Consider the following 26,577-nt stretch of genomic DNA (forward strand, 5'->3'; position numbering starts at 1 on the left):
GGTCCATGGTTTTTCATCTTCATAAAGGTCTTCGAGCTGCTCTTTGTCTGATCCCTCACCTAGAACCTGTTTGCCTTGGGAGACCCTACCAGGGGGCTTTATGCCCCCGGACAACATAGCTCCTAGGATCATTGGGACACGCAAACTCCTCTACCACGATAAGGTTGCAGCTCAGAGAGGAGAAAAAAAAAAAAATCAAAGACTATATACATATTTTTACTGGTAGATTGTAATAACAAAAAGAAAACCATACTTCTTAGCTTCTTGAAATCCATCCATTCATTTTCTATCGCTTGTCCTAATGCAGCTTCTCGACATTCAATTGAGAAATGTGTCATTGATCACTTCAAACTTAAGATTATCTTCATAACTCCTCTATTGTTGTTTGCCAACTTGCTCACACTTTAAGCATGTGTTTGTGAGGTGGCTACATCTTTTCAGATCACTGGTTTGCGTCGGTGAGTGACGAGAAGAAAAGCCTGTTTGAAAAGTCGTTTGATGCCACCTTGTATAAATGCTTCCTCTAAAACCAAGGCGTCAAAGTCAAAGCCTGCGGGCCAGATCCTGCCCGCGAATGAATTATCTATGGCCCCTGGGATGATATTTGATTAGTATAAGAACCAGCCCGCAGGCCGCAGCCGCCTACTGCTGTTTTGCACGCACCAATACTCCATCAGTGTTGGCGCTAGGAATTTTCAAAATGGGGGTCGGGATCCCATCAAGTCATAAAAATTGAGTCCCACAGTAAATTATTGGGGTCCCACTTTTTTGTGACAGTTTTGAAAACAAATGCAATATGTATGCATTATCCCGTTATATCTCACATGCTATATTGTGTTTTGGAAAATATGTTGTCATAAGCATGACTTAATTCATTAAAAAAAATATACAAAAGAAAACAAATTATTTATCCATATGTAAATATATTCAGTTATAAACATTCATTCACTTTCTTCTTTCCTTCATGGATCAAAACTTTACTGCTGCTGGTATATTTTTCCATATTTTTATTGTAATATTTTCAGAATGTGTTTGTTCTATTTTTGGCCAAAGTCAGACAAAGAAATCAATCTGAAGTTGCCTTTATTTTTAAGTTTTAATGCTGTGATTTTAAATAGTCCTGTCCGCGTCTGGATAGATTTTCCTCCATGTGGCCCCTGAGCTAAAATGAGTTTGACATGTCTGCTCTAAAAAAAGACATATTCTGAATTTGCATCTTGTTAAAAAGTTGTCTTATATTCATGTCTACATGAGTGTCAGTTAAAAAACCGACCCATATTATATTTGTAAAGGCCTCATTTTTAATAATGCTGCTTGCTGTGGATTGTGTCCAAAGATGTTGTTCGCTGTAACTTTGTAGTAGATGTTTTTTAGTGGTTTCATGCTGAAGCCAGAGCAACCACGCCCTAACCGGCGATTACTTTTAGGCCAGCGACTGTGACGGGAGTGTTAGTTTTTTTTTTTCTTCCTTTCACTTACTCCTACTCCCTCTTTCTGCCACAATTTGTTTAGTGTGTCTCTTGTCAACCGGGCTCATGAGTCATGATGCTGAGCCAAAGAGCAGATGTTGCATCATATGAGGAGCTGCAGCCGTGGAAACCTATTGGTTATTCTAGTAGCTAAACTCCCTTATTATGTGACATAATTTCCTGTGCTTCTTTGTGTGTCTGTGATTGGCTGATTTAAAGGGAATATTTTTTGAATGTTGAAATAACAGAAGGTGGCAGCTGTCACAGATTATCCATAAATCGAATTATCTGGTACACATGCTTTGAAATATAATCAAGCATAACCAGGACCTCCCTTCCTCTTGGTGATGACACATTGCTCTGTTTGTGACGTGGCCTTGACTCGCAAATTCGCATGCTTTGCCATTCGTTTCAAATCCAAAGAGGCAAACAAAAGCCCCACACGAGTTCTGCATTCAAAGACGAGTGCAGGAAGTGCTCGTCTTACTTCCTGACGGACCTCCCTTATTTATTCTCCTCTACACAAAGAATTCACAGTCATCTATGAATAATCCCTCCCTTTCACTCCTCTGCATGTGTGTGTGTGTGTGTGTGTGTGTTTTCTTTTTGCAAGAGCAGAGGATTTGGATTGGGTCTCTGGGTTTGGGTTCGGGGAATTCCTGCCAAAAGCATGAGATCACCGTTATCTTTATTTGTCCGAGCAGGACTCTTTGCTAAGGGATGAGACACACTTTTTTATGTTTACCTGTATCGTTTAATGATGTCCAGTGCAAGAGTTAAATCACAAATATACAGTGCATCTGGATAGTATTCAAGTTATTCCAAGATTTAATAAATAGATTTTTGTCCTTAAAATTGTACAGACAATACCCCATACTGGCTTTGTGAAAATATATATTTAAAAATGTTTGACCATCCATCCATTTTTTACCGCTTATTCTCTTTGGGGTCACGGGGGGCGCTGGTGCCTATCTCAGCTACAATCGGGCGGAAAGCGAGGTACACCCTGGACAAGTTGCCACCTCATCGCAGGGCCAACACAGATAGACAGACAACATTCACGCTCACATTCACACACTGGGGAACATTTTAGTGTTGCCAATCAACCTATCCCCAGGTGCATGTCTTTGGAAGTAGGAGGAAGCCGGAGTACCCGGAGGGAACCCACGCATTCACGGGGAGAACATGCAAACCCCACACAGAAAGATCCCGAGCCCGGGATTGAACCCCAGACTATTCAGGACCTTCGTACTGTGAGGTAGATGCACTAACTCCTCTTAAAGAACTAACAAAAACATGCACATGAGTATTTGCAGCCTTTGTTGATGCACCTTTGGCAGAAATTACAGCCTCAAATATTTTTTTGTACGATGCCACAAGCTTGGCACATCTATCTTTGGGAATTTGTTAGTTTTCATCGAGGATATCCCTGTACCCTATTTTTCGGATTATAAGGCACACTTAAAATCCTTGACAGTGCGCCTTATAACCCGGTGTGCCTAATGTACGGAATAATTTTGGTTGTGCTGACTGACCTTGGAGCTATTTTGTTTGGTACATGGTGAAATGATAAGTGTGACCAGTAGATGGCAGTCACACATAAGAGATACGTGTGGACTGCAGTAAGACAGCAGTCACATAAAAGACATACGTGTAGACTGCAATATGACTCAAACAAACAACACCGAAATTGTATATGTTCCATTCAAAATATAGAACATTACACACAGCGCTCAAAATGTTTTAGTACAACTTTGGTATGCTATGAAGCCGCACCGCTTGATGGATTGTACTGTGCTTCAACATACGAGCGTTATTATGGTGTGTGTATAAGGTAATACATATTATCTGGCGTTTTGTTTTGCAATATTATGCAAAAGAAAGTTTTCTTACTTTCTGGTACCTGCTGATTTGTATTTGGGATCTGCATAAGTCGTGATCATTTGCGTGGTTCTGCCTTTATAGTCCGTTCCTACCCGTAGTTAAGCTTCTTTTTCTCTATTTTCTTGTTATGGGACATTCATCCTCGGCTGTTGCCATTTCTAATATAAAGTGGTGTAAAGTTCTTACTTATATCTGTCAGTAAACTTGCCATGAAAGGACTTAAACATACCGGTGTAGTGAGTTTACATTATTCACCCAAAGAACTTGAGTTTTTAGAAAGTTCCGGTCGGCCGGTTATTCACGGGACACATTTCCGGCATAGTTGCGCTAGTGAGCCATGGATGAGGAGATGCTGCTCTGTTATTGATTTAAGTAAAGTCTGAATGTCATTAAAACAGTTAGCTCCATCATTTGACGCTTCATCCGCTCCCGTCTTTGCACGCTACACCGGTACAACAAAGATGACGGGGAGAAGAAGCTTGCGAAGGTGAGCCACCAAAATAAAACCGCCCACAAAAAGGCGCATCCTGAAGCGACTGTCAGAAAGCGGCTTGAAGATGATCTGTAAAACAGAATCCATGCAACATTTTGACCAAAGAACCACCGTTAAATGTCACGTAGACCACAGTGAAGTGTTTTCAATTTATCCATCCATCCATCCATCCATCTTCTTCCGCTTATCCGAGGTCGGGTCGCGGGGGCAACAACCTAAGCAGGGAAACCCAGACTTCCCTTTCCCCAGCCACTTCATCAGCCACTTCGTCTAGCTCTTCCCGGGGGATCCCGAGGCATTCCCAGGCCAGCCGGGAGACATAGTCTTCCCAACGTGTCCTGGGTCTTCCCCGTGGCCTCCTACCGGTTGGACGTGCCTTAAACACCTCCCTAGGGAGGCGTTTGGGTGGCATCCTGACCAGATGCCCGAACCACCTCATCTGGCTCCTCTCGATGTGAAGGAGCAGCGGCTTTACTTTGAGTTCCTCCCGGATGGCAGAGCTTCTCACCCTATCTCTAAGGGAGAGCCCCGCCACACGGCGGAGGAAATTCATTTCGGCCGCTTGTACCCGTGATCTTATCCTTTCGGTCATGACCCAAAGCTCATGACCATAGGTGAGGATGGGAACGTAGATCGACCGGTAAATTGAGAGCTTTGCCTTCCAGCTCAGCTCCTTCTTCACCACAACGGATCGGTACAACGTCCGCATTACTGAAGACGCCGCACCGATCCGCCTGTCGATCTCACGATCCACTCTTCCCTCACTCGTGAACAAGACTCCTAGGTACTTGAACTCCTCCACTTGGGGCAGTGTCTCCTCCCCAACCCGGAGATGGCATTCCACACTTTTCCGGGCGAGAACCATGGACTCGGACTTGGAGGTGCTGATTCTCATTCCGGTTGCTTCACACTCGGCTGCAAACCGATCCAGTAAGAGCTGAAGATCCCGGTCAGATGAAGCCATCAGGACCACATCATCTGCAAAAAGCAGAGACCTAATCCTGCGGTCACCAAACCGGAACCCCTCAACGCCTTGACTGCGCCTAGAAATTCTGTCCATAAAAGTTATGAACAGAATCGGTGACAAAGGACAGCCTTGGCGGAGTCCAACTCTCACTGGAAATGTGTTCGACTTACTGCCGGCAATGCGGACCAAGCTCTGGCACTGATCGTACAGGGAGCGGACCGCCACAATAAGACAGTCCCATACCCCATACTCTCTGAGCACTCCCCACAGGACTTCCCGAGGGACACGGTCGAATGCCTTCTCCAAGTCCACAAAGCACATGTAGACTGGTTGGGCAAACTCCCATGCATCCTCAAGAACCCTGCGGAGAGTATAGAGCTGGTCCACAGTTCCACGACCAGGACGAAAACCACACTGTTCCTCCTGAAACCGAGGTTCGACTATCCGGCGTAGCCTCCTCTCCAGTACACCTGAATAAACCTTACCGGGAAGGCTGAGGAGTGTGATCCCACGATAGTGGGAACACACCCTCCGGTCCCCCTTCTTAAAGAGAGGAACCACCACCCCGGTCTGCCAATCCAGAGGTACCGCCCCCGATGTCCACGTGATGCTGCAGAGTCTTGTCAACCAAGACAGCCCCACAGCATCCAGAGCCTTAAGGAACTCCGGGCGGATCTCGTCCACCCCCGGGGCCTTGACACCGAGGAGCTTTTTAACTACCTCAGCGACCTCAGGCCCAGAAATAGGAGAGTCCACCACAGATTCCCCAGGCACTGCTTCCTCATAGGAAGACGTGTTGGTGGGATTGAGGAGGTCTTCGAAGTATTCCTTCCACCTATCCACAACATCCGCAGTTGAGGTCGGCAGAACACCATCCGCACCATACACGGTGTTGATAGTGCACTGCTTCCCCTTCCTGAGGCGGCGGACGGTGGTCCAGAATCGCTTCGAAGCCGTCCGGAAGTCGTTTTCGATGGCTTCCCCGAACTCCTCCCATGTCCGAGTTTTTGCCTCAGCAACCGCTGAAGCCGCACACCGCTTGGCCTGTCGGTACCTGTCCACTGCCTCCGGAGTCCTGTGAGCCAAAAGGACCCGATAGGACTCCTTCTTCAGCTTGACGGCATCCCTCACCGCTGGTGTCCACCAAGGGGTTTTAGGATTGCCGCCTCGACAGGCATCAACTACCTTGCGGCCACAGCTCCGATCAGCCGCCTCGACAATAGAGGTGCGGAACATGCTCCACTCGGACTCAATGTCCAGCACCTCCCTCGTGACATGTTCGAAGTTCTTCCGGAGGTGGGAATTGAAACTTTCTCTGACAGGAGACTCTGCCAGACGTTCCCAGCAGACCCTCACAATACGTTTGGGCCTGCCAGGTCTGTCCGGCATCCTCCCCCACCATCGCAGCCAACTCACCACCAGGTGATGATCGGTAGAAAGCTCCGCCCCTCTCTTCACCCGAGTGTCCAAAACATAAGGCCGCAAATCCGATGACACAACTACAAAGTCGATCATGGAACTGCGGCCTAGGGTGTCCTGGTGCCAAGTGCACATATGGACACCCTTATGTTTGAACATGGTGTTTGTAATGGACAAACTGTGACAAGCACAAAAGTCCAATAACAAAACACCACTCGGGTTCAGATCCGGGCGGCCATTATTCCCAATCACGCCTCTCCAGGTTTCACTGTCGTTGCCAACATGAGAGTTGAAGTCCCCCAGTAGGACAAGGGAATTACCCGGGGGAGCACTTTCCAGTACTCCCTCGAGTGTACCCAAAAAGGGTGGGTACTCTGAACTGGTGTTTGGTGCGTAAGCACAAACAACAGTCAGGACCCGTCCCCCCCACCCGAAGGCGGAGAGAGACTACCCTTTCGTCCACTGGGTTGAACTCCAACGTGCAGGCTTTAAGCCGGGGGGCAACCAGAATTGCCACCCCAGCCCGTCGCCTCTCACTGTCGGCAACGCCAGAGTGGAAGAGGGTCCAGTCCCTCTCGAGAGAAGTGGTTCCAGAGCCCTTGCTGTGCGTCGAAGTGAGTCCGACTATATCCAGCCGGAACTTCTCCACTTCGCTCACTAGCTCAGGCTCTTTCCCCCCCAGTGAGGTGACGTTCCACGTCCCAAGAGCTAGCTTCTGTAGCCGAGGATCGGACCGCCAAGTGCCCTGCCTTCGGCTGCCGCCCAGCTCACATTGCACCTGACCTCTATGGCCCCTGCTATGGTTGGTGAGCCCAATGGAGGGGTGACCCACGTTGCCTCTTCGGGCTGTGCCCGGCCGGACCCCATGGGAACAGGCCCGGCCACCAGCCGCTCGCCATCGTGCCCCACCTCCGGGCCTGGCTCCAGAAGGGGGCCCCGGTGACCCGCGTCCGGGCGAGGGAAATCTGGGTCCATGTTTTGTCTTCTTCATAGAGGTCTTCGAGCTGCTCTTTGTCTGATCCCTCACCTAGAACCTGTTTGCCTTGGGAGACCCTACCAGGGGGCATGAAAGCCCCCGGACAACATAGCTCCTGGGATCATTGGGACACGCAAACTCCTCTACCGCGATAAGGTGGCAGCTCAGAGAGGAGGTTTTCAATTTAGAAAAAAATAAATAATACAACCCTTTTAATTTGCCCTATAAACCTGTGCGCCTTTTGTATGAAAGTAGACCTGAACAGACCCGTTCATCGGCAGTGCGCCTTATAATCAGGTGCGTCCTGTGGTCCGGAAAATACGATACATTGCTGTATTCATTTAAATCTAGTCAGAGAGGTGACCAAGAACCCGATGGTCATTCCTCTGTGGAGAGAGAAGAACCTTCCAAAAGGACAACCATCTATGGAGCAATCTACCAGTCAGGCATGTATTGTTGAATGACCAGACGGAAGCCATTTCTTAGTAAAAAGTTTGCCAAAATGCACCTGAAAGACTCTCAGACCATGAGAAACAAATTTACTTGGTCTGATGAGACAAATATTGAACTCTTTGGCGTGAATGTCAGGCGTCATTTTTGGAGGAAACCAAGGACCACTCATTACCAGGCCTATTCTATAGTGAAGCATGGTGGTGGCAGCATCATGCTTTGGGGATGTTTTTCAACGGCAAAAACTGGGAGACGAGTCACGATAGACGGAAAGATGAATGCAGCAATGTACATACACATCCTGAATAAAAAACCATGCTTCCCATCCAACCTGGTGGAGCTAGAGAGGTGCTGAAAAGAGAAATACGCGAAGAGGATTGCAACAAAATGCAAGGGCTGCGAGGGCAAAAATCAATTTATTCAATTCTGGAATAAGGTTGTAACATAATAATGTGGAAACGTGAAGCACTGTGAATACTTCCCGGAAGCACTGTAGCCTTTTCAAAGATAATCATTTGTCATTGTCATTGCAGTTGTAGTTTTCAAGGACGTGTTATAATGAAAACTGGATGTTAATATTTTTAATAATGAGCATATATGGCAGCTGGTGTTCCCTCCAGCGGTATCATCGCCACATCAGCGCACGACTCCAGCTGTGTCGTGCTTTGCTGTGTGGTCTCTACTAAGAGGCTGGTGTTAACGACACCGCGCAAGCTAAGGAAGTTTTCTTCCTATCCTGCCCCCTTGGCCACATGCTCATTAGTGTGTCTTTGTGCAGCTAAGCCGTTAATGAAGTAATAGTATATTAATAATATTTGAAAATAAATTTATAAAAAGTCAAAGTTGTGACAATTGGGTCAAGTACCTGCTCTTAACCTTTTATAGGACACTCATTAAAATACTTGTAAATTAAAAAAAAAATTATGATAGAAAATAATGGTGGTATATAACATAATTTGCTTATTGTTTTGAAAAAAGATAATGATGTAACAGTATAATAGGGCACAACTGTATTGCAATTATTAGAGGTAGGAATCTTTGGGCACCTCACGATTCGATTATAATTCAGAGGCTACGTATACCTACAGTATATTTTTATTATATATTCTAAATGTGTTACATTTATTCATCAATAATATTTATATTATGTCGACAAGGCTCCTCCTTTGGCTACTAATGTATGCAGTATTGCTTGATTTCTAGGTTTTTGGATGTTGTTTCAGGAAGTGATCATTGATTACTCGGACTGACATGGCAACAGCCAATTAGGTAACTGTATCAACTATCAACTTTGGTTGTGTCATCTTGTTATCTTTCGGTTGATTCTTCAGGGAGAAGAGAAAATAAAAACGAGTGCTGCAGAGAGCGAATAAGTTATAGATAAAACAAGAAAAGTCACCTGGTAAGTATGACAGTGTTTCGGAGTTTTTAAAAAACGGACCGTAGTCAGACCAATGTGGACCACCCAAACACAACTTACCTCTCTGGCACTAAACCTGCAGAAAATATCTCTTTTCAGGGGTTTCTGTTTATATTTTCACACTTTGCATTATTTTGTTACACTTTATTAAGCATTTCTTACATATTCCTTATTTTTGCACCTTCATGTTAGAGCAAGTTAAACTGCGACAAAGAAAGAGTGGCGTAAAACAAGAGTTGCCAAAATTAGAAGGACAAAACGGCACTCGCCAAATACTCTCATCAGAAAAGCATGTTTAATATAAATAGTGGGATTGTCCTCCTAGAGAAACCCTATTAAAACAAAAATATATTTTTCCCCATCTTTTTCTTTCTTCATACATTTTTGAAAAGCTCCAGGGAGCCACTAAGGAGGCGCTAAAATGCCGCATGCGGCTCTAGAGCTGCAGGTTGCAGACCCCTGGGTTAAAGGGGTTGTTTTCCATGGTTGTGTTGACATTTCCTTTCCTTTCTGCCTTGATAGCTGAGGGGATCACAATCAAAGTAAGTTTATATTTTAAATTAACATTTTTACATTTGATATATTTTTCTCCGGCTCCCTATTTTTGATAGGAAATGAAAATTTATAAATAATTATCGATAATGACCGATATAAAACACTTAGCCCAGCCCTGCATGGAAGACTAGATACATGAGAACTGCAGCTGCCTCTTAAGTGAAAAAATGAATTAACATCCTTACTTGGCAAGCAGGCATCCTGATTTAATTTTAGTTACTCCTAAAACTACGTAATGTTCAGACACTTTGGTCCCAGTCGTCATAAACTTGCGGCTTAAAGACTGATTCATATCTGGCTGAAAGTGTTGATGTCCTGTATGAATATTATTCTCTCTCTGGATTTATTAATCTACTTGCTAATTTCCCCCTCTCAACTGGTTGCTTGATGCTGTAACACGGTTATTTTTAGCCTTCTGTTGAAATGTACAAAGCATGTATTCTTTTCTTGTTTCACTACTAAGTAAGCGCTTCGGCTAGGATAGCGTGTACTCTCCTTCTCCGCGCTAACCCAGCTAATTAAAACACAATGTTAAAAGAATGTTCGGCTAATGGGCCTCTCATGGGCAAGTAAGGTTTGAAGAACCTTAGCATTAATGCCAAATTTGACAAACATGCGTGTTGTTTTATTTAATCGATATTTTGACATTTGTACATCGATTCAGAATACATCAGAGAATGGATATTTTTTCCAAACTCTACAAATTACACAGTGGTTTTCATGTGCCCCACTCTTTGTAAGATTCCTTTCCAAAAACAAATTCTCCAAATATTGCCACGATTTCCATATGGTGACGGTGACTATGTGCTTTTTATAATTGTGGTCGACTGCAAAATTATCCACTATTTGGGCGTTCAAGAAAAAAACTTGGAGCATAGTATGAACTAAGATGGCGTGTAACTCTCCCCTCCGCTTGTCCGCTCATCTTCATGTGTATTTTGCATTGTTTCTGCATGTACAGTCATGATCAAAAGTTTACATACACTTGTAAAGAGCATAAAGTCATGGCTCATGTGAGTTTCCAATCTTGGTGGTAGTATTATGCTCTGCGTCTGTTTTTCTGCCAATGGAACTGGTGCTTTACAGGGAATAAATGGGACAATGAGGATTACTTCCAAATTCTTCAGGCCAACCTAAAATCATCAGCCCGGAGGTTGGGTCTTGGGCACAGTTGGGTATTCCAACAGGACAATGACCCCAAACACACGTCAAAAGGAGTAAAGGAATGGCTAAATCAGGCTAGAATCAAGGTTTTAGAATGGCCTTCCGAAAGTCCTGACTTAAACGTGCGGACATTGCTGAAGAAACAAGTCCATGTCAGAAAACCAGCACGGGACGGCGTGGCGCAGTGGCCGTGCGCAACCCAAGGGTCTCTGGTTCAATCCCCACCTAGTACCAACCTCGTCACGTCCGTTGTGTCCTGAGCAAGACACTTCACCCTTGCTCCTGATGGGTGCTGGTTAGCGCCTTGAATGGCAGCTCCCTCCATCAGTGTGTGAATGTGTGTGTAAATAGGTAAATGTGGAAGTGGTGTCAAACCACATGGGCGGCATGGCGTAGTGGGTAGAGCGGCCGTGCCAGAAACCTGAGGGTTGCAGGTTCGCTTCCCACCTATTAATATCCAAATCGCTGCCGTTGTGTCCTTGGGCAGGACACTTCACCCTTTGCCCCCGGTGCCGCTTACACTTGTGAATGAATGATGAATGAATGATTGGTGGTGGTCGGAGGGGCCGTAGGCGCAAACTGGCAGCCACGCTTCCGTCAGTCTACCCCAGGGCAGCTGTGGCTACGGATGTAGCTTACCACCACCAGGTGTGAATGAATGATGGGTTCCCACTTCTCTGTGAGCGCTTTGAGTATCTAACAATAGAAAAGCGCGATATAAATCTAATCCATTATTATTATTATTATTAAAGCGCTTTGAGTACGTTGATTGGCAACACTAAAATTGGCCCTAGTGTGTGAATGTGAGTGTGAATGTTGTCTGTCTATCTGTGTTGGCCCTGCGATGAGGTGGCGACTTGTCCAGGGTGTACCCCGCCTTCCGCCTGATTGTAGCTGAGATAGGCGCCAGCGCCCCCCGCGACCCCGAACGGGAATAAGCGGCAGAAAATGGATGGATGGAAGGTAGAAAAGCGCTATGCAAGTACAACCCATTTATCATTTATTATTTATTTAGCTGAACTGCACCAATTTTGGAATTGGGGGTAAATCACCAAAAATGATTCCCCGGCGCGGCGACTGCTGCTGCCCACTGCTCCCCTCACCTCCCAGGGTGTGATCTAGGGTGATGCATCAAATGCAGAGAATAATTTTGCCACACCTAGTGTGTGTGTGACAATCATGGGTACTTTAACTTTTAACTTTATTAACATTGCTCTATGTATACTTTTGACCCAGCAGATTTGATCACATTTTTAGTAGACCCAAAATAAATTCATACAAGAACCAAACTTCATGAATGCTTTTTGTGACCAACAAGTATGTGCTCCAATCACTCTATCACAAAAAAATAAGAGTTGTAGAAATTATTGGAAAGTCAAGACAGCCATGACATTATGTTCTTTACACGTGTAAGTAAACTTCTGACCACGACTGTACATACTGTATACCAGTATATATTTTTTTATAATAAGTGTTTTTTTTATTTGTGTTTGGAACGGATGAACTGGATTTACATTATGTTTACGACTCTGTCATTGTTGGACCTTTTAGAATGGTTTACTAATGAAACCGAGGTACCACTGTATTGGATTTTAGTATGTGATTGTGTTGTGCACGTTTGTCTTCTCTGATTGTCTGGTATGCATCGCTTGTTTTAAAGGTCTTGGAGTGGGGTATGGGAAGTCCAATGCAAGTTTTAAGTTACCAAATGCGGTTCCTTTCCGATACAAGTCATGAAAGTTGAGTTCAAACCACTCCATACGTAGCTTCTTCCTCATATTTGATGGCAGATCTCATGTAATGTGAGTCGTGTATATGGGCTGCTTTACGTTGCCGATGTTGTGCAACGGGTGCATTTGATTAAATCTTTATCCCAAGGATTGTTGAGTTGATATACTAAAAGCTTAGGAGGTCAAATGAACAAGGAATTACCTTAATAATCTTTAATTCCCTCTTTGACGAGCCTTTCTTGGCACTCTTTGCTGTCGTTTCAGTGTGATTAAAATGGATTTGCATAATCAGGAAAAGTATTTGAATAAACTGGAGCATGAAGGAGTATTTAAAGGAAGCTGCACTTGCTTCGAACGTCATCTTGTGACTCAGTGAAAAATGTAATAATGCAAATGTCCTCTCATGTGCTGCAAGTTACAGTCACTCTCGCAATCACGCGCCTTCAATCCCGCCTGGCCATGTCTGATTTGTACGTCGTCTCTAATGCGTTTATGCGTGAAACGCGTGTTGCTGTCTTGCCAGTCAGCATGTTTTTATTTATTTAGTCGGCTTTAGTCTGCTTCTGCTTTGACCTGGTTTCCAGCCCGTTCTGGAGGAGAGCGAGGGTGGGGGCCGTTAGAGAGGGAAAATAACCGTCCTGCTGGGAAGGCCAGCCAACATTCCTACATCACTTCCTGCGCTATAACATCTGGCAATGGTTGGGGAAGGGAGGATGTGTGTTACTGGCTGGCTGCAGTGTTGCTCAGCCTGGCGTCATGTTGCAGGATTGCTGCAAAGGTTTTGATTTGTTTTGCCATACACTTACTGCACAGCCTAATCAAAATGATCCATACCAGGGAATATGACTTTATCAAGATTATAATGCTTTGTTTTTAAGACAGCATTCACAACTGGTATTTTAGTCCTGACCAAGAATGCGAAAAAACACAATACTTTGTGTGCACTTTGATATGGTTCGGTTAGCTTTGGTATTTTTGTCATTGACATGTTACCAAAGGGCTGTGATTACTCGGTAAATATAGTCACAAAGTCTATGTTCATACTACGAGTTAAGGCTGGGCGATATGGACGAAAAAGTATATCTCGATATATTTTTACAAGCGTTGCTACCAAAAGTAGCATTACTGCTAGTATATAACATCATTTGAAAAGTCACCTGCTACAGAATGAAGAGTGATTACTCCGCATTTCAACATCTCCATTCGGTGCCACACCATCAAAATGCGAGGCAAACATTTCCAGATCAACACCGTATGAAAAAAGTAGTGAACAACAAAAGGAGATAATGTCCGCAGTAAACTACCACATTGCAAAGGACATACACTATTTTATTTCCTATTGTGCAGCTCATTTTTATTTGACACTTATTGAAATATATTTGTGACATCATGCATAAAAGTGCACTTTATTTGTTTTTAACTATTGCACTGGCGTTCTGTACAAAAAGTGCACTGTAATTTAATGTTGTTTTGATATGTCATCTCAGTGACATCATGCACAAAAGCGCACTCTTAGCTTGTTTTAAAATGTCTCTGACAATCTTTCACTTTTAGTTTTGGAAATGACATGAATGTTTGTGTCACTGCTTAATAACTGTTTAATAAATACAGTTTTGGTCTTAGTTGTGATTTCCTTCTCTGCATGAAAGTTTAAAATGAGCATATATTAATGCAGTACAAACAAGAATGTTTTAATGTCGACACATAGAATCATCATACTGGTGTGATTATATGTATCAAGTGTTAATTCAAGGCTAAGGTAAAATACCGAGATGTATATCGTGTATCGCGATATGGCCTAAAAATATCGCGATATTAAAAAAGGCCATACCGGCCAGCCCTGAGTCAGCGCCACTTTTATTAACCCAGTTAGTCACGATGGGTATTAACAGCACATAAAATAAACAGTTCATGTAGTACAGAATTACATAACATAAATAAAATAGAAAAATATTATTTCTACATAAAATAAATAACATAGCAGGCAAGCACTTTTGGATTTCCCTTCCTGGTTCGATGACCCCCCCGTCTTGCCTCTGATTGGCCTGTCCATAACCAATCATGACTCATCATAGAAAACAACCAACCAATTATTGATGTTCTTATACGTGCAAGCACGTCTTAGAAGGAGGAAGGGGAGGGGTTTTGTAGTCCATGGAGGAGGAGCGGGGGAAGAACAAGGAACACAACAAATATGCAGCGTTTGGTCATTTTAACGTGAAATAAATTATATTTATGTTAGGATATTTTCGTAATTCATATCTTGTTTGAAAATATATCGATATATCTTACAAACTCGATATATCGTCCAGCCCTACTGCGAGTCAATTCAGATTTTGTTTTTACCCATATTTGACTTGTATTTGAGTTTTTTCATGTCAATGTGGACAGTACAATTCCAATATGTTCAAATACGACCCAGGCCTATCTCGTATGTGGATATAAATCTGATACGTATCTTATGCAACCGCTGTCTGAACTATTGACTCGCATTCATCCGGCCCATTTCTCCCGTCCAAAGGCAAAACCCAGTAACTCAATTTTGGTCAAAACTGAGCTGATAATAATTTTGGAGTTCCTAGGTGATATGCTTTACATTATTGTATGCGATATTGTAATTTGTTCCGTAAGTAAGCTGTTACGCGCACGGCAGGACCTAGCAACTACCACATAACCGCGTAGATACAACAGAAAAACCTGGTATCTCAAGGGACCAATCGAAGCTTCTTTGTCAGTCGCCTTATTGTCTTTAATGAGACATATGCACGAATGGGGGCCGACGGTCAACCTGATTATGTGATATTATGGCACGAGGGGATATTTGGAAGATTGACCCAGGACGTTGCAAGCACCTTCATTAAATGTATTGTTCTTGATTCTTCCCCTTGCTTACTCTTTTGGGCAGATAACTGTGGAGGTCAAAATAAAAACTGGACGCTGTACACGGCTCTTGCCCAATGTGCAAACGCAGATTGGGGCCCACCCGAGATTGTGATAAAATATCTGGAGAAAGGGCACACGTTCATGAGAGCAGATTCAATCGATGGCTCAATCGGCAAGAAAATGAAAGCTCAAGAAAACATCTATACCAGGGGTGTCAAACTCAAATACAGAGTGGGCCAAAATATTAAACGGAACAAAGCAGCGGGCCAAGGTTAAACAAATTAACCTTTTAATAGGGACCCAAACAAGTTTTGCATTAAATATTGAACAAGCAAGGCTTATATAACTTTAGTGACATGCAAAATCCAGTTTCAAATAATAATAATAATAATTTAAAAAATATATCAATGGCTTATCAAATAAAATTTAAATAAAAATTATATGCCTTTTTTTCTATTTGCAATCTTCTGAGGTAAATATCATTTTTTTTCCACAGGCTAATAATACATTTGAAAATAAAATAACAATAATGAATTAACCAAACATTCAAGCCTTGAAGTAGCAAGAGAAAATGCATGAATAAAACGTTAATTATTGGTCAGTTTGCTGGAAGTTTCCCGAAAGACTTAGTGCTGCAAGGGGTTCTGGGTATTTGTCCTGTTGTGTTACGGTGCTGATGTTTACCCGAAATGTGTTTGTCATTCTTGTTTGGTGTGGGTTCACAGTGTGGCGCATATCTGTGACAGTGCTAAAGCTGTTTATACGGCCACCCTCAGTGTGACCTGTATGGCTGTTGACCAAGTATGCCTTGCATTCACTTGTGCGTGTGTGTAAAAGCCACAAATAGTATGTGACACGCTGTTAGTATGGAGGAAAAGCGGACGTGACGGCAGGTTGTAGAGAACGCTAAAGGCAGTGCCTTAAATGCACGCCCCCAATATAGTTGTCCAGGTGGAAATCGGTAGAATTCGGGAGAATGGTTGCCCCGGGAGATTTTCGGGAGGGGCACTGAACTTCGAGAGTCTACCGGGAAAATTAGGAGGGGTTGGGAAGTAAGAATATTAGTGGTGAATGCGGTGTTACAGCGGCACTGACACTGTATAACACCGGCAGGCCAACTGTAATGCTAAATTGATATTTCCTCAAGGGCCAAATTAAATTACACGGCGGGCCAGATTTTGCCCGCGAGCCAGAGTTTGACACCATGATCTATACGTTTGATGACTTTGTAGATCTTTGTAAGACAGCACCAAGATAAATTGGTTTTCCTTTGTTTTCTCAAAATCAGCTAGAAGTGAGTTACTAGGTTTTGCTTTTGGACGGGAGATTTGTCCTCAAAAAGCGACAAACGTCATAGACGGTCGCGAAAATAAAAGTAAGGTTAAAAAAATATCGACCCCAGTTCCACAAAATCGTTGAAATTAGCACAAATGTGGCTGGAGCGAGACCAACTCAATATGGAGTTATGTCTATTGACATAAACAATGCAGCGTATGTGAGATACTGTGCGCATGCACGTCCTTTCATGGACCGATTCCGTTAACGTTAAAAATAAATTTTTTGTTTTTGGTCATGACTACATAAACGGATTGGATTTAACAAGACATCTGACTTAGGCATCATGCCCTGGAGTGTGAATGTAGCCAAAGTCACTTAGTTGGCAACACTGAGCCCTCCTGCTGTGTCTTTTTATTCTTTGGCAGACCCGATACCTTTTGATATGATTATACGCCGATTCGTATTTGTCATTGTCAAAATTGGTTTGTGACGGGCTGTCACAGTTAATTGAATATATGGTAACTACTGCTCAGCATGTATTGCAGCATGTCCATTTTTACCCCATTATAATCTAATCTTTTCTTTATGTTCTCCCTGTAGGTGTGTAGCTCGAGCAGCTGCAGCGGTGCAGACATGAGTGTGACATCCTGGTTTCTGGTGAGCAGCGGGGGCACTCGCCACCGACTGCCCCGGGAGATGATCTTTGTTGGCCGGGATGATTGTGAGCTCATGCTACAGGTGAGGCAACAGAGCAGGCACTGCCTTCTTGCGTCTCTAACGTACAACAAAGTACTAAGCATTAGGGCTGTGAATTTTTGGGCACCACACAATACGATTTGACTCGATTATTGGGAATAACGATTTGATTCCGCATTAATTCTCGATTCAAAACAAATCTCTATTCAAATATTGGGTGCGAACTCTATGATTAACTGCATCCATCCAAAACATAGAAAAACAACTGTAATACCTAAATTATATTTATTAAAAGAAAACTGGTTTTGTTTGAAAAAAAATCTACACAAACATTTAATAAAGTCAAATACAAGTAAGGCAACAAGAAAAGTATCCAACACTTCTCATTTTGAAAGTAAATCTTTACAGTAGATATGTGAATCTACATTAACAATATGATTTTCCTGAGAGGCTGGATGAAAAGGTCAATTTTTTTAAAAAGTTTATTTTTTATTTTTTTGATTCAATTAAGAATCGTTAAAAACAAAAACATGCACGTGAGGATAGGTTGATTGGCAACACTAAATTGGCCCTATTGTGTGAATGTGAGTGTGAATGTTGTCTGTCTATCTGTGTTGGCCCTGTGATGAGGTGGCGACTTGTCCAGGGTGTACGCCGCCTTCCGCCTGAATGCAGCTGAGATAGACTCCAGCACCGCCCCCCCACCTCCCCCTCGCAACCCCGAAAAGGACAAGCGGTAGAAAATGGATGGATGGATGGATGGATGGATAGAAACAAAAATTTCAATTAATTAGGAAATAAAAAAAATGTTGACCCCCCTGCGCTAGACACAGCTTAGTAAGGGTGTTTATGTAAATAAAAATAACTCCAAATCGAGTTGGTCTGACTTCTGCCACATTTGTGGTAATTTCAAGGACTTTGTTCAACTGGGATCAACATTTGCCTAACCTATCTTTTATTTTTGCGACCGTCTATTTTGACGTTTGTCGACTTTTGACCTTTACGATCCAGAGAGACATTTTTCCACCTCTTCCAGTAATGAAAAATAGTATTGAGGCGGATAACACGGCTTATAAACTTTAAAAAGTTTTCATCTTTTTTTATTTATTATTTTAGAGCAGGGGTCGGGAACCTTTTTGGCTGAGAGACCCGTACAAGCCAAATATTTTAAAAAGTATTTCCATGATAGCCACATAATATTTTTTTTAAGACTGAATACAACTAAATGCGTGCATTTTTCAGTAAGACCAACATTTTTAGAGTATAATAAGTCTCTTATTCTTTTTAATAACATTGTTATTCTGAAGCTAATCAACAATAAATAAAATACTTACCATTCATGCGACTTCTTGAACAGGTACGGTACAAACCGGATGGATGGATTAAAATGCATGAGAATGTTTTATATTTTGAACGTTATTTTTGACACTGTGATTACCAGTCGAATTATTAATTACAGACCGTGTTAAGCAATGTCAGCTGAGATTTATCTAAGAGCCAGGTGCAGTCATCAAAAGAGCCACATCTGGCTCTAGAGCCATAGGATCCCTACCCTTGTTTTAGAGGAAAATCAATCTGTCCATGAGAAATGTATTTATTTTTTCTTTTCTCTTTTTTTTTTTGTGGCAAGTATTTATGTTTAGTTTAACCAAAGGGTTGCACACTCGAGAAGCTGAACTAAACACACAGGCTTCCAGTGTTTTTTACTTGCCTTCCTTGCGCTTGTGCACATTCATGGCCTCACAGACAGTCGGAAATTATAAAACTCTTTTTAAAAATGCTAGATTTTCTCACTGCTTGGTTAAAAAAAATCTGAGGGAGCCACAACAAAGAGGCGGAAGAACCACCAGTGGCTCCAGAGCCACAGGTTGCAGACCCCTGGTTTAGCGTCTTAAAGTCTTGTTCTGATCACACCTGCAGCAACATTTTGACATGCTGATTCCAAGACTGTAAAAAAGCTTGCAAGTACCTCTGGTCAGCGCCCTATTTATAGAAAGTGGGGCAAATGCTTGAGTTGGATTTATCCGAGTGAGTCCGCTGTTTTTGCATCCAGCCCGCAGCACTCTTTGCTATGACATTATACCCTCTTACCAACGCCGCAGGCTGTCTGATGATTTTCTAAACTCCCCGCATGACAATATTTGAATCAGTCGTCAAGGCTAATAAAATACTAATTTCACTCAGTACCCAATTCTAAATCATCATTGATAATGTTAGTGTTGAAAATGTCAACATTCTTTGAAATGATGCATAAGTAAATGTTGATTAATGTTGGTTTGTTAACATCCTGCATCTAACCCTAACCATGCCCAACCCCTTAGAAGTTGTTTCAAAGAAAACTTGAGCAGTTTCTGTGCAGTCCTGCTTACTAACCAACAGACAGCTCAATGGCAGAGGTAAAAATAGCTCCCCCATGTTTCAGTCTGCTGATCTTTTCCATGCTGACCTGAGTGTTATCACAGTCCTCTCCTGATTTTCTGATGCAATAAATTGTCAAAATTGGATTTACAATTCTCTACGGCCTGTTTAGTTTTTGTGATTAATTCAGCACAACCCTTTTACAAGGAGTGTCGCTGCTTCAATTTATTGTCTACGTGACCGCCCCTACAAGCCAAGCGTTGGTCACATGGCTGAAAGAGGAAGACTAATGGAGTCATGCACCAAATGAAACCCGGCATGGTCACACATTGAATAACAAGACACGTTCTATAAAACATACTCTAGCGATATTTTCTTGTTTTGTTTTTTATTCAATGCACACTACAAGGTAAATTGTGTATTTGTTTACCGTATTAAAGCAATATCTGTACGCGTGTGTGACAAGCAGGAGTCAGCTCACTCCAAGTGTGAGGTCAAACAAGCTGCTCAATCCATTTCTATCCCGTTTGATCCAGCCTAATCTCACTAAGGTAATCTGTATCACGGCTGGCTGGCGAAAAAGGGCTTCTCAAGGCCTTCTTTCCTCTGCTTCCCAGCTCTTATCGACATATATTTCTACCTCGAAATGTACAAATGGATAACAGATGTTGGTGTCAAAGTGTGAGTTTTACTCCAAATAATTCAGCTTGTTGGAATTCTACACATACAGAGCAAATCTGAACATACGGTGAACCATTCAGTGACATTGACATCTGAAAGGCATACTTGTTCCGTCTAACCCTGACATACTTTGCGGAATACTAATATAATTCTTCGAATTTATGTCTGAAATGGCTGCCATTCCTCAGTTTACAGTCATCACATGAGCAGAGGAACCAATGAACAATCTAATGACCTAAAAGTATGCTTTATACGCCGTCTGTTAATGCTACGTGTTGGTTTGTGGTCTGCAGTCACGCAGCGTGGACAAGCAGCACGCCGTCATCAACTACGAGCCAGGCTCAGATGAACACAAAGTCAAGGACCTGGGCAGTCTGAATGGGGTGAGTACATGTGTCAACATAAACATGCGGAGGAAGAGCAAATGGTTTAAAAAAGGCGGATTGAAGGAGATCGATCCAGTCAGGTTTTAACTCGTCAATACAACCTTCTAATTGTCTTCTCTTAATCAACCCCTGAGCCCAATGAAGATGTTAATCAGGGTTGAGGTCAATTTTTATGTTAACCCAATTATTTAAATCCCTCCCTATGGGGACAACCTATTGGACAAATTATAAACTACAAGACAACCTTGGGACGTTCTATGCTATTGATCGACCGCATAGCTGAATGGTCCAGCATCTCATTGGGTCATTCCTGGATTAGGTTGTATTGTTTTTCCAGCACTCTCTTACTCCAACTGTACAAAAACTAATTTGTTAAATATCTCTTAATTGTCTGCAAAAATACTTGGAATCGACGCTTGTACCCTGCATAGGAAATATACTGTAACCAGTATGTTTACTTAAAACACAGAAGAGACAGGTCATTAATTTGAAGCAAATGGTAATTGGAGAGAACTTTCATAATGATTGGGAGTACATAAGAAAATGGAAATTAGAATATAGTTCTCTTTGACCACATTGTATGTTTTATATTGCACAGCAAAGCAGCTCCAGTACCAATATTGTGATGGCGGTAAGAAGCAAACTGTTTAGTCAGCATTAATGGCACTTAGGAATTAAAGGTAAACAACACGCATGTCAAGTGTGAGCTTCACACTCACAGAGTAGCGTTGCCAAAAAGCAGTGCTATCTCGAAATAGGAGTGCCCCTGTTTGAGTTTTTTTAGATAAAAGCTGTTACTTGGCTAATTCTTCTGCTTTCGGTTGCAAGCAAAAATCCAGGTTACGATCCTCTCCGCCGCTAGTTGGCCTAGTGCAGGGGTCGGCAACCCTCGGCTCCGGAGCCGCATGCGGCTCTTTGGCAACTCTGATGCGGCTCAGCTGCACAATCGCCGACTCCCCAGATTGTTGCGGGGAGATTCCGGAATTCAATGCCTCTCCCGGACATCACCCGGAGTCAACGTTCTCCAATTTTCACACGGACTACAATATTAAGGGTGTGCCGTGAGGATATTACTCTTAACGTCCTCTTGAACGTCATCGCGCCCGCCATTCACGAAATGCTATTTGCGTCCTCTTGAACGTCATCACGCCCGCCATTCACAGAATGGTATTTGCGTGCCGACCGGACACATGCATTTCGCTGCTTCTATTGGCACATGTATGAGATTGGAAGGCATACTGGGTGACACAGAGTACTCTGACGGTTGTGATATAAACAACTTTAACACTCCTACTAATATGCGCCACATTGTAAACCCACACAAAAGAAGAATGACAAACACATTTCGGGAGAAAATCCTCACAGTAACACAACATAAACGCAACACAACAAATACCCAGAATCCTTTGCATCCATGACACACCTGACTATGTTGTACACCCCGCGAGGACCAAACCCTGCCCACCTCAACCACGCAGGGAGGGCTGGTGGGGGGGTTTGGTGCTCGCGGGGTGTATAACATAGTCAGGATGTCATGGATGCAAAGGATTATGGGTATTTGTTGTGTTGCGTTTATGTTGTGTTACTGTGAGGATTTTCTCCCGAAATGTGTTTGTCATTCTTCTTTTGTGTGGGTTCACAATGTGGCGCATATTAGTAGGAGTGTTAAAGTTGTTTATATCACAACCGTCAGTGTACTCTGTGTCACCCAGTATGCCTTCCAGTCATGTGCGTGCATCCGTGGAAGCCTCTCACAACATGTTGCTGGACTGGCAAGCAGTTTGTACATGTTGTAGAAGGTGTTTAAGGCAATGGCTTCATAGCATGCCCTTATTCTTGTCATCTGGGTGACCACCAGCAGATATTGGCGAGAATAGTTGCGGCTCCTATTGGCTTCCTCATTTTGTGAAACAGGTCGAAATGGCTCTTTGAGTGGTAAGGGTTGCCGACCGTTGGCCTAGTGAATGCCACAGTGAACCCCGCAAGAGCCGACCGAACCATCTGGTCTTACTCGCTAGCAAAAGCTAGAGATGGACATACTGTAACTTTGTTTATCCAGCCATGGGAATGAAGAAAGTCACTGTGAATTCATTGAATTAAATACATCCATCCATTCATCCATTTTCTACCACTTATTCCTTTTGGAGTCGCGGGGAATTAAATACATAAATAGTCTAAACATGACAGAGCGTGTAGCTGACTTGGTCAAGCAGTTTGAGCGTAGCACTACTAGCCTGCACAGAATCATGAGTTGATAACGCCGGCCACGGCCGTTAAAATAACTAAATGGCAGACATTTATCTATGAAAATATGGAGACGCTGCTGATGGTGTGTTTGACGGAGAAGCAGCTCGGAGGTGTCATCTTCAAAGTCCACTCTCCAAAGTAAATGCCCTACCTTATTATGACACTACTTCATAAAACTACTGTAGTTGTTTGTACTACATTCTATTGTATTGTTTTATCAAACAAAATTTCTTATCCAAAGTTTTTTTTCTTTTCCAAACGCATCGCCCTGTTTTGTTAAAAATGTATTTAAATTAATTCTGATGGGTTTCACAATATGAGTTTTTTGAGGTACAAGCTTTGTCGCAGAAACAATTCAATCTGTTTTAAAACATACATAGGTAGATGAAGCCGCTGGATACTGACCTCTCATACTTAAAATACAGCTACTGTTTTCCTGTAGAGCTAATAAAAAAACGACGGCCACAGCAATGCAAAGTTGGCATGTCGGCAATTATTTGCTTTAGCAGACTATTAGAGACTCTGGTTATTTAAATTGCGGCGATAATTGGATTTGCATGAATTATTATTGGAAGAAAGACACTTACTTTATGTATTGTATTGTTTATGCAGCAATAAACAAGATTATTGGTTAGCTTGTTGTTTCTATGCGGTACCATTCATAAGCAGTGATTAACCCTCACAGCCACCATCCCCTGCAGATGAGACCCACATGCAGAAAGTCGCTCACATCCTCTTCCAGATCGTCCACAGGAAGTAGGAGTCAGAGCCATTTCCTGCTTTGTCACCAACCGTGGGCTTGTTTGGTTGGATTGAGGGGAGTTTCCTGCTGTTGAGTCAGCAGATTTGTTGGGCAATGTTCTTATGTGTTGAACATTTACTTTGCTCCGTGATTCTAAAAATTGACATTTTAGATGTTTTGTGCTTAATGCAACATCATTTTGTTGGACTTTTTTGCAATGATTTTTAGAAAGACTTTAGAAATAATTGTAGACTTGTCTTTCCCTGCAGACCTTTGTAAACGACGTCCGCATTCAAGAGCAGATGTACATCACCCTCAACCTGGAGGACAAGCTGAGGTTTGGATATGATATCCTTCAAACTATCGTCTAGACACCCTCACAGAACATGTCTATCACACCGGTGTTACTCAGGGATGCATGCGCTGCGCTAAATCTGTGCACGTTTACTTGGTGTTTCCTTAACTTTGCCGATCTCACATACCAACTGGTTCACGGTGGAGAGAGGGGAGCTCACTGTACCCGAGGAGGCTCTCAAGGTGGGGCCGTAAACGCCAACCACCCCCCCTTTACCCACCTCTGAATAGTGTTCATCACCATCTGTCTTTGTTGGTCTGCCGCTAGCATGAGAAGTTCACCAGCGGCCTCCAGCTGAGCAAGAAGCCGACGGCCAAAGGTGAAACCACGAGCAAGTCTCCCGTTAAGACCCCGTCAAAGACGCAAAAGTCTTCTCCCAGTGGCGGCGCCCCGAGGAACGGCCAAAAAACAACAGATGGGGTCTCCCCCTCAAGAGAGCCCACACTTAAATCTGGAGACACTCACAAAGCAGAGGAGAAGATTGGAGGTGAGAAAATAGACATAAACCGTGCACTTTCAAACGCAAATCTCGGAATATGTTTGTTGTAAAATGCATTGCATTATTTTTGTGGAATTAATGAAAACATACACTCAAAAAAAACGCACCAGCACATTTTTATAGGTGTAATATTTTTAATGATATATCTTTAAAACAAGATACATAGCCGTAATGTTGCTCTGGAGGAACATGTCTAGCTTCTATTACTTATAAAAATCAATTGTAGTGGAACACTATTTCAGTGAAAATGTCTTATCTACAGGGGAAACTCAAAACATTTTAATATCATGTATAGGTTTGCTCATACCAGCAATTGGATTTAGATGGTGAAACTAAAACTAATTCACGATTCGATTGGATTCTTGGGTAACGATTCAATTCAGAATAAAAATTATATATTTAAAACTATTCTTGATTCAAAATGTATACATTTCTAATAACATTGGATGTATGATGACTGTATTATGCTGATAGTATATATTTGTACCATTAATTGATTAGCGTGGACCCCGATTTAAACAAGTTGAAAAACTTATTCGGGTGTTACCATTTACTGGTCAATTGTACGGAATATGTACTGTACTGTGCAATCTACTAATACAAGTTTCAATCAATCAATCAAAGTCAGTCCTATGTTTAACTACATTCCCCCATAATACCCCCCCCCCCCCCCCCCCCCCCAGCTCTGATCAATTTCTATATTACTTAAAAGAAAACTATTTTTGGTTTAATACAATTCTACCCAAACATTGAATAAAGTCAAATACAAATAAGGCAACAAGAGAAGTATCCAACACTTTATTTATTTTTTAAAGTCAATCCGTACAGCATATATGAGCATCTGCCGGAGTGGCTGGACGGGACAAAAAAAATACATTAAATAAATTCATTAAAAATCATTACAAATAAGAATCACGACTAATCTGAAACACGATTTTGTTTGGACTCCGCAACATAACGAGCAACTCAAGATATTTCCAGCTTTCTTTGGTATTCTAATTTTGATGATTATGGCTTACAGCTTAAGAAAACGTTGAATTGAATATATCAGAAAATATTATTGTAAGCCATGATGATCAAAATTTTAACAAATAAAGGCTTGATATATGAGTTTGTATGACATATTAATTTCATATTATAAGTTGAATTGCTGACATGAATGGACTTTTGCAAGATATTTACATTTTTTGAGATTCACCTGTATTTCACTTTTTTGACCCAAATGTCCAGGATGCCCTGTGATATTCTACAACAGCCCACAGGGGGCAGAGTTGTGTATACTATGCTGTACAATGTGTCTGGGTGTGTTTCTCCTTTAAGAAAACATCACAATTTACTCAGGGCCAAAGGCGGTGCACTTGTCATCTAGTAAAAAAAATATTTTACTGTGCCTTATTTACCAACATAATCTTACTTCTTTTAGATAGTTTTTGTCAAGAGGGCATTTGTAATCATTGACATCCCTCACCAGCAGGGGTCCTTTTTAAGCTCCAGATGGTGAAACAAGTCCACATAGAGCTTGTTATTATTAGGGATTAAGTAATACGAGTTTCATCTTAATACAAAGCCATATGCCAGAACTACTTTTTCCATATATCTCAGCATAGTACCAATCACACACACGGGCACATGGCCTACTGTACTATATAAAGTGATGGACATACTGTATCCAATACATACTGTATGTATGCAAAGCCACCCACATGCATCTTTTATGAGTCCTACTTTTGTGGTTTTGTAGTAAATCTGCTGTGTTTTTGCAATCGTGTAGCGCCCACCCATGTATTAACTTGTACCAGACATGCATTTATTGTACTGTATATCGGTAAGAGCCCCATTTATTGCACACAAACACCCATAATTATCCTGCTATCGTGTGATTATGCCCTCACAGTGTGGGATGATTGATACTTAAGCAACAAAGG

The 26,577-nt window shown here is 42.4% G+C and overlaps 1 protein-coding gene across 3 annotated transcripts in view; it reads left to right on the forward strand.

Annotated features, from left to right (window-relative positions):
• LOC133559428 (centrosomal protein of 170 kDa-like) overlaps positions 1-26,577 on the forward strand; it is a 101,344-nt gene that overhangs the window by 23,343 nt on the left and 51,424 nt on the right. For all 3 annotated transcript variants that reach the window (XM_061911169.1, XM_061911171.1, XM_061911170.1), the window contains exons 2-6: positions 17,289-17,426; positions 20,717-20,806; positions 24,068-24,146; positions 24,277-24,335; positions 24,421-24,640. In XM_061911169.1, coding sequence (XP_061767153.1) covers positions 17,289-17,426; positions 20,717-20,806; positions 24,068-24,146; positions 24,277-24,335; positions 24,421-24,640 — 586 coding nt within the window. The remainder of the gene's footprint in view (positions 1-17,288; positions 17,427-20,716; positions 20,807-24,067; positions 24,147-24,276; positions 24,336-24,420; positions 24,641-26,577) is intronic.

This window comes from Nerophis ophidion, linkage group LG09 (genome assembly GCF_033978795.1).
Source record: "Nerophis ophidion isolate RoL-2023_Sa linkage group LG09, RoL_Noph_v1.0, whole genome shotgun sequence".
Taxonomy (NCBI): domain Eukaryota; kingdom Metazoa; phylum Chordata; class Actinopteri; order Syngnathiformes; family Syngnathidae; genus Nerophis; species Nerophis ophidion.